The sequence below is a fragment of the Triticum dicoccoides genome, chromosome 1A, assembly GCF_002162155.2.
Source record: "Triticum dicoccoides isolate Atlit2015 ecotype Zavitan chromosome 1A, WEW_v2.0, whole genome shotgun sequence".
Classification (NCBI taxonomy): domain Eukaryota; kingdom Viridiplantae; phylum Streptophyta; class Magnoliopsida; order Poales; family Poaceae; genus Triticum; species Triticum dicoccoides.
The window spans coordinates 368,393,778-368,409,539 of record NC_041380.1 but is presented as its reverse complement, the minus strand read 5'-3'; the positions used below and the strand labels follow the sequence as shown (position 1 = coordinate 368,409,539).

General features: G+C 47.1%; 3 protein-coding genes across 5 annotated transcripts; 1 reads left to right on the top strand and 2 right to left on the bottom strand.

The window, feature by feature from the left end:
• Positions 1 to 7,069: 7,069 nt before the first annotated feature.
• Positions 7,070 to 8,956, top strand: LOC119273798. 3 transcript variants are annotated; one of them, XM_037554818.1, is made up of 3 exons: positions 7,070 to 7,256; positions 7,348 to 8,308; positions 8,456 to 8,956. In XM_037554818.1, the coding sequence occupies exons 2-3, from the start codon at positions 7,358 to 7,360 to the stop codon at positions 8,759 to 8,761; spliced, it is 1,257 nt and encodes a 418-aa protein (XP_037410715.1). In that variant the 5' UTR covers positions 7,070 to 7,256; positions 7,348 to 7,357; the 3' UTR covers positions 8,762 to 8,956. The 3 variants fall into 3 exon arrangements, with proteins under 3 accessions (XP_037410715.1, XP_037410713.1, XP_037410714.1); XM_037554816.1 differs by having other exon boundaries at positions 7,348 to 8,956; XM_037554817.1 differs by having other exon boundaries at positions 7,337 to 8,956.
• A 1,661-nt stretch (positions 8,957 to 10,617) lies between these two features.
• Positions 10,618 to 11,464, bottom strand: LOC119273782. Its single transcript, XM_037554815.1, has one exon. It carries the CDS (start codon positions 11,357 to 11,359, stop codon positions 10,853 to 10,855), a length of 507 nt encoding a protein of 168 aa, XP_037410712.1. The 5' UTR covers positions 11,360 to 11,464; the 3' UTR covers positions 10,618 to 10,852.
• Positions 11,465 to 12,879: 1,415 nt separating this feature from the next.
• LOC119273768 (ADP-ribosylation factor-like) lies at positions 12,880 to 15,365 on the bottom strand. The gene is made up of 6 exons (XM_037554814.1): positions 15,063 to 15,365; positions 14,596 to 14,686; positions 14,356 to 14,471; positions 13,841 to 13,900; positions 13,678 to 13,743; positions 12,880 to 13,345 (listed from the first exon to the last, which is right to left on the bottom strand). The coding sequence occupies exons 1-6, from the start codon at positions 15,117 to 15,119 to the stop codon at positions 13,160 to 13,162; spliced, it is 576 nt and encodes a 191-aa protein (XP_037410711.1). The 5' UTR covers positions 15,120 to 15,365; the 3' UTR covers positions 12,880 to 13,159.
• Positions 15,366 to 15,762: the final 397 nt, after the last annotated feature.

Here is a 15,762-nt window from a genome sequence, read left to right as displayed (position 1 = left end):
TTGAGAATAGTTATCTCTTCACTAAGGGCAACTCCAACGAGGGTCACCAAAATGGGCCTCACAAAAGTATGCAAACATCTCCACGGACAGATATAGCAGAAGAGTCCATTCAATCGCAGGCATCAAATGCTGGTCCCATTTCAAACGAATCTTAAAAAAGAGAGACGAAATTCACACTAAACTAGACGATATTTGTCAAATTTTGATATATATTATTACCCTTGCGGCCCACCCCTTGGTCGCGAGCCAGGGCCACATGGACTCCATGAGATCCCCTCTCATGGCTGCAATGCTTTATGAAATTTCCTGGATTTGAAAGTTACAGACGTATTTTATTTGATTTGTTTTGATAAAAAACTGATTTTTCTGAAAACTCTAAAAAATAGCAGAATACAGCAACTAGATTTTTTTTTTGAATTGAGGGGCATGCCCCCGATTTCATTTCATTGCATGAAAGGAAACCAATAAAACAGATCAAGTATTCTTTAGATTTCATCCAGCCCCCAGATGTCCTACCATGACATCCAGGCATCAGCAACTAGACAACCAAGAGAATAAAGCTTGCAACTAAGAAAAACTCAACACTTATCACAAATGCATACCCAGGTGAGAGGTAACCACACAGGGCTCCTCTCCCCCCCTCATCACCACATATTCTCCACGGAGGACAGAAATTCAACTAACATTACAGACATAATTACTCCCCGATGTCAAGACGTTTCACCATGGGCGCCCATCCTCTGCTCTTGTTGAAGAAACCGTTCGCAACATCAACCAGCAGTGCTGCGACGGCCCGCAACATCTGTTGCCCTTCTTTTCTCTGTAGACCAGCCCAGTAAGACATCCAATAAGATATTTGAAAGAACAACACACTAGGGTCATGAGGGTAAACATGATGAAATGTAGCAGCATTTCTGACTTTCCACAAAGTCCAAAACACCGCAGAAACACCCACTGCTATTGTTTGCCTAATATTCTTAGGAAATTTTTCTACCCAGGCAGTAAACTCTTCTATCTTGCATGGAATATCATGAATTCCAGTTACATTCCTAACCACACCCCACACAAACTTAGCCACCACACATGTACAGAAAAGATGATCAACCGTTTCTGGATAATCACAGAAACTACAGTTTTTATCCTTTCCTTTCCAGTTTCTTTTCGCCAAATTGTCTCTAGTTAGGACACTATTCTTAAACATCAACCACAAGAAAACTTTAACTTTCAGCGGTATCCTTGCCTGCCACAATTTCCTATGAGGCCAGGCAGCCTGATCCGTTTTTAAAGCAAGATACAAAGATCTAACTGTGAATCTACCAGATTTAGTTAGCAGCCAGCTACATCTATCCTCTTGATCATTTAAAACTACTTTACTGCATAGATTTTTGAGCTCATACCACATATCAGCCGTGTCTCCCCATAAGACTCTTCTAAATCTAATCAAACTCATATTATCAGATAGAGCTTTGGCGACAGTGAAATCTGAACTAAAGGTTAGCAAATAAAGTCTAGGGAACTGCACGCTAAGAGGTTTGTCTCCTAGCCATATATCACTCCAAAACATAGTCCTCTCCCTATTACCCACCATCTTCCTACAATATTGCAGGAAAATTGGTTTAACCTTCATTAGACCCTGCCAGAAATGAGAGTGACCAGGTTTTTTCTTGCTATCTCTAAGGGTACATCTACTTAAGTATTTCTTTCTCACTAGATCTTGCCACACACCACTACCATTTTCGAGTTTCCAGATCCATTTGCACAGTAAGCAGATGTTCATAATTGTTTATTTGAACAATTGTCTGGCCTTAAAGTTAATTTTCACAAGAGTGAGGTTTTTTGTTTTGGTGAAGCTAAGGACAAACATGACAATTACTCTACAATATTTACTTGTGCTGTAGGAAAACTTCCTTCTAGATATTTAGGTATGCCTATTAATGCAATTAGATTATGTAATAGTGACTGGAATTGGGCTGAGGAGAAAATGGAGAAGAAGCTAAGTGTGTGGAAAGGGAGGTACAGATCGTATGGGGGGAGATTGATTTTAATTACCTCTAGTTTAAGCAATATTCCTTTGTATATGATTTCTCTGTTTGATCTACCCAAAGGTCCTAGTAAGAAGATGAACTTTTTTATGAAAAGAATGTTATGGCAAGAGGAGGGAGTTAAAAAGTACCATCTAGTGAAATGGGAAGATGTCTGTAGACCTAAAGAGATGGGGGGTTTAGGCGTCTTAGATCTTGACATTATGAACATACAGCAACTAGATGTGGGCATTGAATTAATAGGTTAGTCTAGAAAAATAATACTCCCTCCGTTCCTCAATCTAGTGCGCATAGTTTGCAGCACACGTACCAATGTATGCGCTGGCGGAAGCTTTTGGACGAGAAAGCCCTGAGCCCTCACACGCTTTGTCCCACTCCCAGCCCATGCCATATGTTCCCAAGTAGTACTACAGTACTAGTAGTACTAAGTGGAGAAGAAAGTGGCAGCGTGCCGTTGATGCGCCGGCGGCGTGCCCTCGTAACTCGCTGGACGCGGAGACGCCGGCCGAGGACGCGGCAACGCCGGCAGCGACGAAGGCATGCTAGCCGGGGACAGAGTTACATCGGAGATGCCGACCGCGGACGTGGGCATGCAGGCCGTGGATGCGGTGACACCGGAGACGCCGACGGTGGACTTGGTGACGCCGGGGTCGTGTCAGGGGGGACGCACGAGGTTAGGACTTGCCAGAAGATCGCGGTGTCAAGCTAGTCAACGAGCAGTCAGAGACGCCGGCGGGAGCCAACCTTCCGTTGTGGTCAACGTGGGCAAAGGGCATGCCTCCTGTGTGTACAGGGCGTCCAGCCAACCCCTATCGCCGCCATTGTCAGGCGGCTCCCCATCTTCTTGCCCGTGGCACCATACATCATCTTCTTCCTCCATCTTGAACTTCCACCGCCGTTGCTTGAATCCCGCTGGGCCGCTGCAGTCCTGACCACCTGGACGGCCGGCATCGCCTTCTCCTACGGCGGCACAAGCATCCTCCTCTCCACCCCCCGCCTCCTCCGTCCATCACGCCACTGAACGCCGCGGCGGCGCCGCCTCCACCACCTCTGACCTCTTCCCCCGCCACGATCTCTTCAAAGGATAGCAGTCGCATGCGCTAGGCGAGTAGATCGGCGATGTGGAGTTCAATCGAGATGCATCTGCGGGAGGAGGGGATAAAGCGAACAGAGGAAGGAGCGAGCGGGGGACGAAGCGCGTCCTTGCGGTCTGGGGATAGAATCGTCCAGAATCGCCCACGGGTGCTAATGCGCACTACAAAGTGGAATTTTCGTCAAAATTTTATACGCACTAGATTGAGGAACGGAGGGAGTAAAAGATAATACTAAAGCTATGCAATAATAATATAAAAATAGCATGACACAAGCAAACAAAAGATACATTTGAGACGTATCATCTATTTAAAACCGGTCATTTTTCACTCAGAGGTGTTAGTGAGATGTAATTTGCGCCAACTTTGCGCTTTTAAGGATTTGTGACGCCTCAAACTCCTTCAATTTACACTGTGGTCCAACGCAGCTTCTTGAAGTTAGCTCCCTGGAGCTAGGGTTCCCGACATGGCTCCGCTTCGTGGAGCACGATGTCGGAGGTCATCCGATTAATATCCGCTCAACTCTCATACCCCTCCTAACCATAGGACGAATCTAAATCTTGATCCCCTAAATTCTCATTCTCTAGTTGTAATTATCCCCAACCAAACATTGTTGTGAACTCATTTGAAATTAAACCATGGATTTAAGGGCATCTTTGTATTCCATGATAGGAAAACCAAATGAATAGAAAATTTAAAGGAGTTAGACATCAAGTCTTGTAGATTCCTAGAGGAATCAGAAGCGCATAAGTTGCAAAAAAGCAACACGCTCGTTTGATGCTCTACATAAATTTTGCTTGAAGAGAGAACATAATGTTTGAGCAAAGCCTTCTAGTCCTAAAAAGTAGGGTTAGGCTAGAGTTAAAATACACAAGATCTTGAAATCAAGTCATGATTCTCACATGTGGATAGCTAACCTTCACACACTCATGCTCATGACTAGTTCTTTGATGATATTCCAGTCATTTAGATCTTTCTTTGCTGACTGTCCCATGTCAAATTTGGTATGCCCATCCTCTCTTGACATTATCATCATGCTTTAACCATCTGCTATGCAGTGACGCTTCTGGGAAGCCGCGTTGTATATGCCTAAACCATCTCAGACGATGCTGGACAAATTTCACTTCAATTGATGCTACCCAAACTCTATCACATATATCATCATCCCAGAGTCGATCCTATCTTATGTGGCCACATATCTGCATCTCTATTACATATCACTATTGGACATGACGCCTTTTAGTTGGTCAACACTCAGCATCATACAACATCATAGGTCGAATCATCGTCCTATAAAGCATGTCTTTAGCTTGGCATTCTCTTGTCACAGAGGATGCCAGAAGCTTGGTCCACTTCATCCACCCAACTTTGACTGGATGGCTCACATCTTCATCGATATCATCGTCTTTTTGCAGTATTTACCCCAAATATTGAGAGGTTTATCTTTACAACTCTAACTTTCTATTAACCCTCGTCTAATGATAGCACCACACATCCGCATTCAACATACACCATGTGATAAGGTTTGCATATCCATTGTGACCTCATCCATCACAGAAACAAAAAAGATAAGGACTCAAAGTTAACCCTTGATGCAAACCTATTTTAATAGGAAATTCATTTATGTTGCCATCACTTGTTTCATATGGGGCCTAAAATTCTCTAGAACTCCTTTGTTCCAAACAGAGCCTTACGATCACTATTAGTGAGGTGCCTTCCGTGATTTTTGTAGCATTTAGCGATTTATGTGTTGTACCTGTATTTTAGGGCTGCAACGTTTATTCAGTGGGAGGAGACGTTTCCGTCGACGACGAAGTCGCGTGTGGTGACTTCGTTAATCTAAAAGTGTTGTGTCGACTCAGTATATTGAAGGTGCTCATAGGGATAAGATGTGCGTGCGACCATGCGTGCGTTCATAAGGATGAGTGTAGGTGAGCATCTGCATTCGTAATGTGTTATAAAAAAGGGTTGTATCCGTTTTTCCAAAAGTTCGGTGGGGAAGATGGCATTTGCGAACATCTTGCATGTCATTTTTTTAGAACGCATGCCATTTTTACATGATAGTCTCTCTTAGGAAGGAAAAAATACGGCAAAAAGGTCAAAAACTATCATAAAAAGGCGTTTGTTATGACTTGAAATTGCCAGACAAACCCGTTCGCTTGCCATCCAGCCCCAGCGACCGTTCGCGAGGTAGCTTCTTTTTAGGGGTGTTCACGAGTTAGTTTTTTTCTTTGGTTTTTTAGATAAGTCTGCGAGTTATTTTTCCCGTAAAATAAAACAAAACAATGAAGTACTCTGGGCTTGCCATCACTTGTTTCATACGGGGCCTAAAATTCCTCTAGAATTCCTTTGTTCCAAATGGAGCCTTATGATCACTATTAGTGTGGTGCCTTCCGTAATTTTTTCAGTATTAGCGACTTATGTGTTGTACTTGTATTTTAGAGTTGTGATGTTTATTCAGTGAGAGGAGACGTTTTTGTCGACTACAAAGACACTGCAGTGACTTTGTTAATCTAAAAATGTTATGTCGACTTAGTATCTTGGAGATGCTCATAAGGATAAGGTGTGCATGTATGCGTTTATAAACATGAGTGTATAATAATGTGTTATAAAAAAGGGGTTGTATCCGGTTTTCTAAAAGTCTGATCGGGAGGATGACATTTACGAACATCTTACCTGTCATTTTTGTTAGAATGCATGACAGTTTTCTTAGGGGCACGTGACAGTCTCTGTTAGGAAGGAAAAAATACGGAAGGAACAATCATAAACTGCCATAAAAAGGAAAATGATTATCATCCACTGACGGATTGCTCCCAAACGTCAACCGTCTTCATCGTCTACCATGTGTACATGTGCCCACGTCCGTTGTCCACCTTTCTTTTCCTAGAAACACCACAATCCTATTGCTCTCGTCTCACCCGAGAACAGTTGCTGGGCGTCGGCTCGCACGGGCATCGGTTGTAAAAGACTATAAATTTCTGCAACCAGACCTCTATTGCAGAATAATTCTGCAACACAACCTTTATTGCAAAAAAAAAATCTGCAAATTTCCTGACTTTTGTAACAAGATTTTTGTCACAAAAATTTCTGCGACAAGACCTCTGTTGCAAGGGAAAAAAACCTTGTAATAAGACCTTTGTTGTAAAAAAACTACAACTAGACCTATGTTGTAAAAATTTTTGCAACATCACCAATGCTGCAAAAGTCTTCCGCAACATCATCTATGTTACAAAAAAATGTAGATGAAAAAAAAAACTACAACACAACCCTTGTTCGCTCGTACTACACGCGTCCCATGTGACATGTGCCCCTAACTCCTCATGGCTCCCCTCAATTTTTTCTGCAACAACACCAATGTTGCAGAAGTTTCTCCTGAAACATAAGCTATGTTGCAAAAGAGTGAAGACAAATTTTTTCAACAAACCTCCGTTGTAAAAAAGTCTTGCAACATGACCTCATTTGCAAAAAAATTCTACAACACGGCGTCTTTTAGAAAGGTAAATAGCGGTTATGACGTTTGCAACAAGCATTCTGTTGCGGAGCTTGTTGTGCAACACCGCTCTTGTTGTAAAAGGGAGATGACCCTCGTGGATGGGTAGATCCAATGGACATCCCCGCGTCCATCCAACAGCCAGCGAGGCGGCATATATTTTCTAGTTATCCGCCGTGGCGTTCGTTATGACTTGAAACTGCCAGACAAACCCGTTCACTTGCCATCCAGCCCCAGCGACCGTTCGTGAGGTAGTATTTTTTTCTAGGGGTGTTCACGAGTTAGCTTTCCCGTAAAGTAAAGCAAAACGACGAAGCACTCTGGGCCTGGGCTTGTGCCGAAATTCAACCGAAAGCGAGATAGAAAAGCCCAACGAAGCCCAAGGCTTGTCGTGCGGTGTTGCTGTCGGAATCGCTTTCTGGAGAAGTAAACGGAAGCAAATCAAATCGAATTTCAATCCAATGCGCAGACATCTCTACACCTCTTCCCTGTGGGAGGCGGAGGCGGAGGCGGTGCCGGAGCGGCCGGCCCCAGGACTATATTAGGAGGAGGAAGCGGCGGCGAAGGTTCTTGTTCCGCCCGCTGCTTCTCCCTGGATTCGATCTATTGATACGCGCTTCCGGCGGCCCGCAGGTTCGCGTCGCTCCCGATCCCCTTTCCGCGAGTGGTTCCAAACCCTTGTTCGATTCGTTTCTCAGATCTTAATCTTCTAGGGCTATTCCAGACCGATCCTCATGGCCGGCTGGACCGATTCCGGCGGCAGCCGGGGGCGAGGAGGAGGAGGAGGCGGCGGCGGCTTCTCAAACCGCGGCGGCGGCAACGCCAACAACAACACCATGTGGAGAGAGAGAACGCCACCTCAGCCTCAGCCTCAGCCGCCGCCGCAGCCTCAGCCGCCGCCGCAGCAACAGCAACAGCAACAGCATCACCACCAACAACAGCACCATCAGCAACAGCAACAGCATCACCACCAACAACAGCACCATCAGCAGCAGCAGCAGCATCTCTACCGTCCTGTCAACCACAATGACCACTCCTCGCAGCACCCGCGCCACCCACCGGCGGGGGAGCTGGACCGACACCAAGGGCAGGGAGGCTCCTCCACTTCCACCCGGCGCCCGCGGCCAACTCGTCCACCACAGCCTCGCCCCACCTTCACAGACCACAAGCCGTCTCCTACCTCCACACCCAATGCCAACGAACCGGACGACAAGGCCAGGTGCAATGCTGCCAATTTCGAGTGCAACGTCTGCTTTGACATGGCAGACGACCCCGTAGTCACCAAGTGTGGCCATCTCTTCTGCTGGGACTGCCTCTACCAGTGGCTCCATGTCCACTCCAACCACCGCGAGTGCCCTGTCTGCAAGGGCCAGGTCGCTGACGATGCCATTATACCCATCTATGGACGTGGCGGCTCTGCAGCGTCTGTTCACGCCGCACCGCCGAGGCCCACTGGGGCCAGAGTTGAAAGCTCCAGACAGCAGCAGCTGCAGCAGTTTGCTGCTTCCAACTTGAATATGATGATGGACGAAGATGATGAAGACGACGACCCCTTTCTCGAGGAGATTAGTCTTCGTTTTGGAGTTAATTCGCTGAGAGGTGGTATGATGATCATACCCGATGATGACATCGAACAAGATTATGATGACTACACTGATCCCTACCTCCACCGCAACTTTGATGAGGTATATGGCCTTGATTTAATGCGACTCCCATTGTTTAGATCTGCTGACGCCGCTGAAGCCGTGATTGGCTCTTCCCGGCGACATGGTCATCATAGTGTTTTTTCTGATGACATTATGGATACATTCTTTGACAACACAACCCATCAGGAGCCAGATTTTGGTTACCGCGGTGGTCGGCGTCAGCGCGGGAGAGCAAGAGGAACAACATCTGCAGATCATTTCAACGATCACATCGTTGGCATGGTGTTGGGGAGTAGCTTGAGGATCGAGGACAGCAGCGGTGCATCTTACCGTGACACCGGTGCTGGTCCTCATCATCATATTAATAATACAGGTGGTTCCTCTCGGCCTAATGGTGGATGGGAGAGAAGAGGAAGAAGCAACCGTAATTCGAATTCCGGTGGTGGAAGAGGAACGCAGAATAGCAGGAGGCAAGGAGCAAATTACAATTGATCATGGCCTGAAAGTGGCAATCAAATAAATCCAGCCTTGAATTATTCTTTCTTCTGATTCTCTGTTCTGTTACTTTTGTAGTCGCCCCATCTGGGCACCTTGATAAGCATATATTTGACTATTGGGGTGAATGTTTCTTCTCGTTGATGCAATTAACATTACATGTGGTTATATACTCTTTGCCATTGCTTGCTATATCACTTCATGGTATGATTCTATTGATGCTATAGATAATTTGATTGGAAGTACTTGGCAGAAGGTGGTCATGCTGTTGATCCTATGTAAATGGTAGTAGTTTGATTCTTGCTTGTTGGGTAGAATTAGGAAGTAGTATGACCAGGACATGTCTCTGGAAGAAGAGTAGGACTATATAGCAAGATGGCAAGAAACTTACAAGAACTCGGCCTAGTTCCAACAAACAGACTCAAAGCCAACTACTGTCTAAACTATCACTATCCATCTCTTTGGCAAACTTCCAGAGCTGAAATTCAGAAAAATGAGATTGGCCAATTCAGGCTCCTTCGCCTGGAGCGCCAGATTTCTGAAAACCGGGCACCGTGCCGTTTCCATACGCTCCAGGCGATTAAGATAATCAGAGTGTCAAACTCCCTCCCTCTTGCTGCACTTGGGAATCAGGTTTCTAGCGTGCAGCCACCAGGGTCCTAGACTGTCAACAGGGAAGAAGTTCTGTTCTGAAGACATGGTACCAAACCTGTTGAGATCTTGCAGACAGAGATAACAGGAAGCCATGTCATCTTGAAGGCTATGCTGGACTCTGTGATCCAGATCCTGTACTGAATGCCAAACGAAAGTTTTGCAAGTGTTGGAAAAGGGGATAGCCACGACCTCTGCATCAAGCGATGAATACCATCCCTCCAGATGCAATTAGCAGTACTGAATCTAATCTGTCCGGGCGAAATCCCTGGCCGGCCGCATCCGCGGCGATGCCCGAGGGCGCCGTGTTCCTCCTTGGAGACGTCTGACAGGTCTAATCCCCTACTCCGCACTCCCCCCTTCCCCCTGTTCTTCCGGGTGAAAGCCCTAACTTTGTTGGGCGGAGGCGGCACCGGCGCCCTCGGCGTCGTATTCTTCTTGAAGACGCCGTTTTGGGAGGTGCTCGTCGGTGGGCGCTGTTGGGGTGCGGGTGGTGGCGTCGGTGGTGCCCTCTGTCCTAGTTGCTGCTTTTCCTCCTCTGTTTGCTGGATGTGGGGAGCGGTGGTGTTCTGCTTGAGGAGAAGCGCCGGTAGCTCGTCTTGGGTGCGCTGACCCACTGTATGTGGCCATTTTCCGGCGGCATCCACCATTGTTCTTGGGGAACTTTATCATCTCGCGACGGTACGGCACCTTCGATCTAGGCGAGGAGGTTGTGGCCTCCTTCGGAGATGGATGTTGTTGGATGTGCCGTGCCGGGGTCTGTAGTAGCTTGGTGATGGCGTTCCCCGATGGTGCGGGTCTGCCTTTCTCCTCTTGAGCCGCGTGTTCTTGTTCTCGGCGCTTTGTTCACGGAGGAGGACCTCGGCGTCTACGACTTCATGCTTCATTGCTGCTTTCCAGCGCCTTTGTATATTTCCGCTCTGTGTTTTCTTTCTCGCTGCCTATGGGTGTATGCTTGAAACCCTGGCCGGTTGATTGCTTTATTAATTCAAAGCCGAGCTAGGCTCAAGCCCTATCTCGAGCCTTCTCTCTAAAAATCTAATCTGTCCTTGGCACAACAGCTTGTAGACAGAGATACTCTGTAAGAACCAGTTGGGCGGCTCCAGCGCCAAGAGAACTTGCAATCCTCACCTGCATTCCTGCTAGTGCTGTAGACCGCATCCCAAAGCCGATCGAACATACTAGTCCTGGACAAGGCCAGCGGTGGAATGAGGGCTACCAGCAATGTCCAATCGAATCATCAAATGTACAACAAGGAGATTGTGCAGTGCTTCTCGAATGAACTCAAACGATCGACTAGGAAATACTCCTTATTGTCCCAGGCTAGGAGTATATAGTAAACAAAAGGAAATACTATATGGCTAGAACTCGAACGAAAGCTTCAGTGAACTAGTAGTAGAAGGACTAAAGGAGCTAGCTAGGAGGGGGCGCCGCGGTTCAGTTGTCGTCGCCGTAGGCGAGGAAGCGGTAGCGCTCCTCGTAGGGCCCGTCGAAGTGGAGGTCCGCCTCCAGCCACTTGGGGTACCGGACCAGGTCGCCGGCCACGAAGTGCATGTACTCCTCGCCGGTGGTGGCCCCGGCGGGGAGCACGCGGACCTCGCCGGCGACGATGTACACGAGCTGGTCCACCTGCCAGTCCCAGGCCAGGTGGCAGCGGCCCCCCGTGCGCCACGTCGACCACGTCTCCATCGCTCGCAGCGCCTCCACCCGCTCCTGCGCCGCCGCGCCGCGCACCACGCGCACCTTGTACACGTCCTCCACGGGGCGCCGGCCCAGCACCCGCCCGTCTGTCGCTGCTGCTGCTGCTGCCCCCGCCGCCGCCGCTAAGCCGCACCTCCTCCTCCTGCTGCTAGCGGCAGCGCCGGTCACGGGGATGCTGACCGAGATGGGAATTTGGGGGAGGTGGGCGAGATGGCATCCCGCCCAGGCCGTTCCTGCTGCCATCTCTCTTGCTCACGCTGACTGCTACGCTCTCGTCTCGCCTTGCCTGCTTCCTTTACCTTATCCTCCCTCCCTCCTCGCTCGGCTATGGACGGGGCATATATTTACGTCTTTACCAGTCTCCAATTAGTTATTTAGTGCCTTGGGGTTGGGGGTGTAACACGGAGTTAGTTGGCGAACGTTCGCTAGGCGGATGGCAATCACGAACAATTAGCTGTAGGAGGGTGACAATTTCTGGAGACTAGCATGTCACTGTAGTGAATGCATTTTTTTTTAAAAAAATTGCAACGGCTGCGATCTGGGAGTTCCTTCTTAGTTACCCTTCAAAGGAATTTTACATTGTCTTTTTTTTTGCGGGAAAAACTTCCAATCTATTTATCTTTAATTATGGTAGTACAACGAACACTAGAAATAATAAAAATTACATCCAGATCCGTAGACCACCTAGCGACGACTACAAGCACTGAAGCGAGCCGAAGGCGCGCCGCTGTCATCGCCCCTCCCTCGCCGGAGCCGGGCAAACCTTGTTGCAGTAGACAGTCGGAAAGTCGTCGTGCTAAGGCCCCGTAGAACCAACGCACCAGATCAGCAACCGCCGCGGATGAAGAGTGTAGATCAAAAGGATCCAATCTGAAAACACACGAACGAAAACGAACGACGAACAGATCCGAGCAAATTCAACAAAGACAGATCCGCCGGAGACACAACTCCACACACCCACCAACAATGCAAGATGCATCACCGGAACGGGGCTAGGCGGGAAGACCTTTATTCCATCTTCAGGGAGCCGTCACCATCTCGCCTTCCTGAGCAGGACACAAACCCTAATAAAGCTCAAAAAAAATCTAAAAATGGAGCCCTCCCACCGGCAAGGGCCGAGATCCACTCCGCCTCCATGGCTATAGGGCCACCGGAGACGGGATGGACCGGCGCCGGCGCCGGTGGAAGGCAGAAAGCTAGGTTTTTTGGAGGCGGCGGCTAGTGATACAAAAGCTCACGCATAGGTTCAGGCACAAGTCCGAACCAGACAATATTCACACTCTGATTTCTACTCCCTCCGTCCCATAATGCAGGACTTTTTTTTGAAACTACTAGCAAAGCTAGATGATGAGCTGCAGTATTGCACTCTCTTCTTATATTTCTGATAAGAAAATCATCTTGGTTCTTCAAGGGCTTGATTTCTTCAGATATTCTCCGCAACTTTTCTTAAATACATCTATTTGTTTCTGCTGACTCCAACAACAACAACAGCAACAACATTACCCAACTCCAAAATAGTAGGGGTCCGAGGAATATCATTCACAATTTTCATACCTAGTACTCCCTTCGTCCCAAAAGCTTGAGATACTTATTTCGGGACGGAGGGAGTACAACACAGACCCTTTGCTTCAGCTTCTTCGACATGGATTTGAAGCAGCTAACGCCACCACGTCCACAACACCACCAATCCAAGAAAAGCATCCCATAATTTTCCATTTTTAGCGTTGGCATTCTAGCTAGTCATTCCCAACAAACGAACAAAGTAGAGTAAATACTGTGATTTCTTCAGACTAAACCACAAATATGAGCGTGTCATGCCATCAGTAGAAACATCAGTATTTACATCCCACAATCCTAGAGTAGAACAGAATAGATATGCGCTTCTAACTAGGAGGAGCACCCCCTCTTCAGAAACGCATCTCCTCTTGCGAATCATTCATACTACAACAAATCTGTCGACCACATCAAAGGGCAGCCACAGGGCAGACACAAAAAGGAAAAATGAGGTGCCAAGAAACACAGACGAGCCATCCCTGTTACTCTTTACGCCGATGTCGAAGCTAACCGCCCTGTAGCTCGCATTTCATCCAGAGTCGTCGCTAGCCAGTCCAAGCCTTCGTACAGGCCATCGCCTTTAAGAGCACATGTGCCTTGGATGTGCCAGATGCGGTTGTTCAGGTCATACAGACCAAGACCCTCACATACTTCCATCGGGGTCATTGCTCCCCTCTGCATTCACAAGACACACAGGCACTACATGATTAAGCATACAAGGAGTGAAAATAAACCTGTTTTCTAAGGCAGAATAAACTCTTCCTTTTCACAAGTGAAACTGAAAATATCAACAAAAGGCTACTTCAGCCCTACATAAATGCAGCATGTCCATATATGTAAACAATGTAAATCCCCTACAATCTGCAAACTCTTTATATATGCACGCAAGAAGCAAGTCCAAAACAACCAGTCTTAAGGCAGAGAATTATAATCTACTAGTATTCTACACAAACCACACCATCTTGAACAAGTGCACGTGATACCAAAAGAAACCATGACAAGCATACCATGTCTTGCTTGTTAGCAAACACCAATAATACACTGTTGAGCATAAATGGGTCATTGATTATGGCCTGCAAGAGATAATAGATTACAGTAAGTTAGAGCACATATCACAACAGATATTACCACAGAAACAGGAACAGGTTCTCGATAAGAAATGCCATAAACCTGAAATTCAGCCCTGGCTCTTCCAATTCTATCCCTGTCGAGGGAATCGACCACATAGATCTGCAAGTTAACAAACGCAACAGAGAAAGCTTACATCTCAAGAAAGCAGTGTCATATCACAAATCACTATGCCCCATCAATAAATCAAAGGCGAGTTCTAGCATGATCCACAAAGACGAAGGTCCTAGGCTAGGTAGGGAGATGTGTAGTAACATCCAGACACTTATCCTGTTTGGCTAACAATTCTACCATGTCTGTTTTTGGTGCCTCAGCAGCTAAGAGCACTAACGTATGCAAATATCCACAGTAGATAAGCTAATTGACCATCTTTCCTGGTGACTGCTACTGAACTTGTTCATAAATCAGATGGGCACAAAAGAGAAGCAAGTAAAGAATGAAACAACTAACTGGAGGAAAGGAACTTATAGCTTTAGTAGTCCTATATGTTCCTATGTTGAATCGCTACTTAAAATACAACGAAACAACAAGCAAGCATATGGAATGAGAGTAATGACCAGAGCATCCGTGTTGTTGAAGTAGTGCCTCCACAAGGGCCTCAATTTCTCCTGGCCGCCCACATCCCACACAGTGAACACTACATTCTTGTACTGAACCTTCTCAACATTGAAACCTGCCCACGAATGGATTAACTAGCAAAGTAGTTCAAGGGCTTCGTGTTTAGTCGTATGAAAGCACACTGCACGAGCCCAAAATTAGTTAATAAGTAAAGAGATAGGCAGGCAGGTATGTTGTACCAATGGTGGGGACGGTGGAGAGTACTTCGCCAATGTGTAGCTTGTAGAGTATGGTGGTTTTACCGGCTGCATCCAACCCAAGCATCACCACCTAGCATAAGGCAACAGGCCGTTCCATTAGAATCGAGGAGCACAACGAATTAGCTTGGATCTTCGTGCCCTCTGAGTATCTCTGATGGTACATGGATGGTATGCATACATAGTGCGATGAAAATAGCAACTAACATGACAGAAAAGCAGCTAGTAAGAAAGCGAGCATCATCACATCACATGGTTGAGATGTAAAATCTGCTAGCTCCTCAGTTGTATGTATTCATCAGGATGAAAACAAATCAAATCAGACAGAATCATATGAAACTAATAGTAAATCAAAGGAGGAGCGGATCGATATGTGCTCTGATCGAAGGTCGACCGATCCATTCGCCCAACAAACTAATTAGGAGAAGAGAGGAGAGAAGAGGGCGCACCCGCATCTCCTTGTTGCCAAAGAAGGCATCGAAGAGCTTGCGAAAGGCCTGGCCCATCTCCCTCCCTCCTTGGATCAGGAGAATCTGGCCGGCTGGTCGGCCGCCGAAGAGGATGGGAATGGACCGGCTTCTGGAAGTTTCTGCTGCGTGTGTGAGGTTCGGGGTAGGATCGATCGGCCCCGCCCCTGCCTGCCTGCCTTGCTTCCTCTGGTCGAAGTCGGAGCCGGAGACGACGGGGGAGGAGGAGGAGGAGGTGGAGATGCTGAGCTCACTGGCGTTGGGGGGTGGTAGCGGATGCCCAAGGAATAATCTGGGCCGTCTACTTTTACGTGGGCCCCAACGACCATGTGAGCGGGTTGCAGTTAGGTTAGGTCGGGTTAAGCTGTTTTTTTTTGCAACTGGGTTGGAGAAGTATCACCTTTTTCTTTAACTGATTCTAAAAATACTCCCTCCGTTCCGAATTACTTGTCTTGAATTTGTCTAGATATGAAGGTATCTAGCATCCGTATCTAGACAAATCCAAAACAAGTAATTCGGAATGGAGGGAGTATATATTATTTTGACAACCTAAAAGAAAAGGCCAATTCTTTATTCTGAAATAGAAAGAGCTTTATGTATAATTATGCATACGAGAATTGCGAGTAGCTCAGATGGTTAGGTTCCTTACGGTGAAACCAGTCCACCAAGTTTAAAGTCCTAA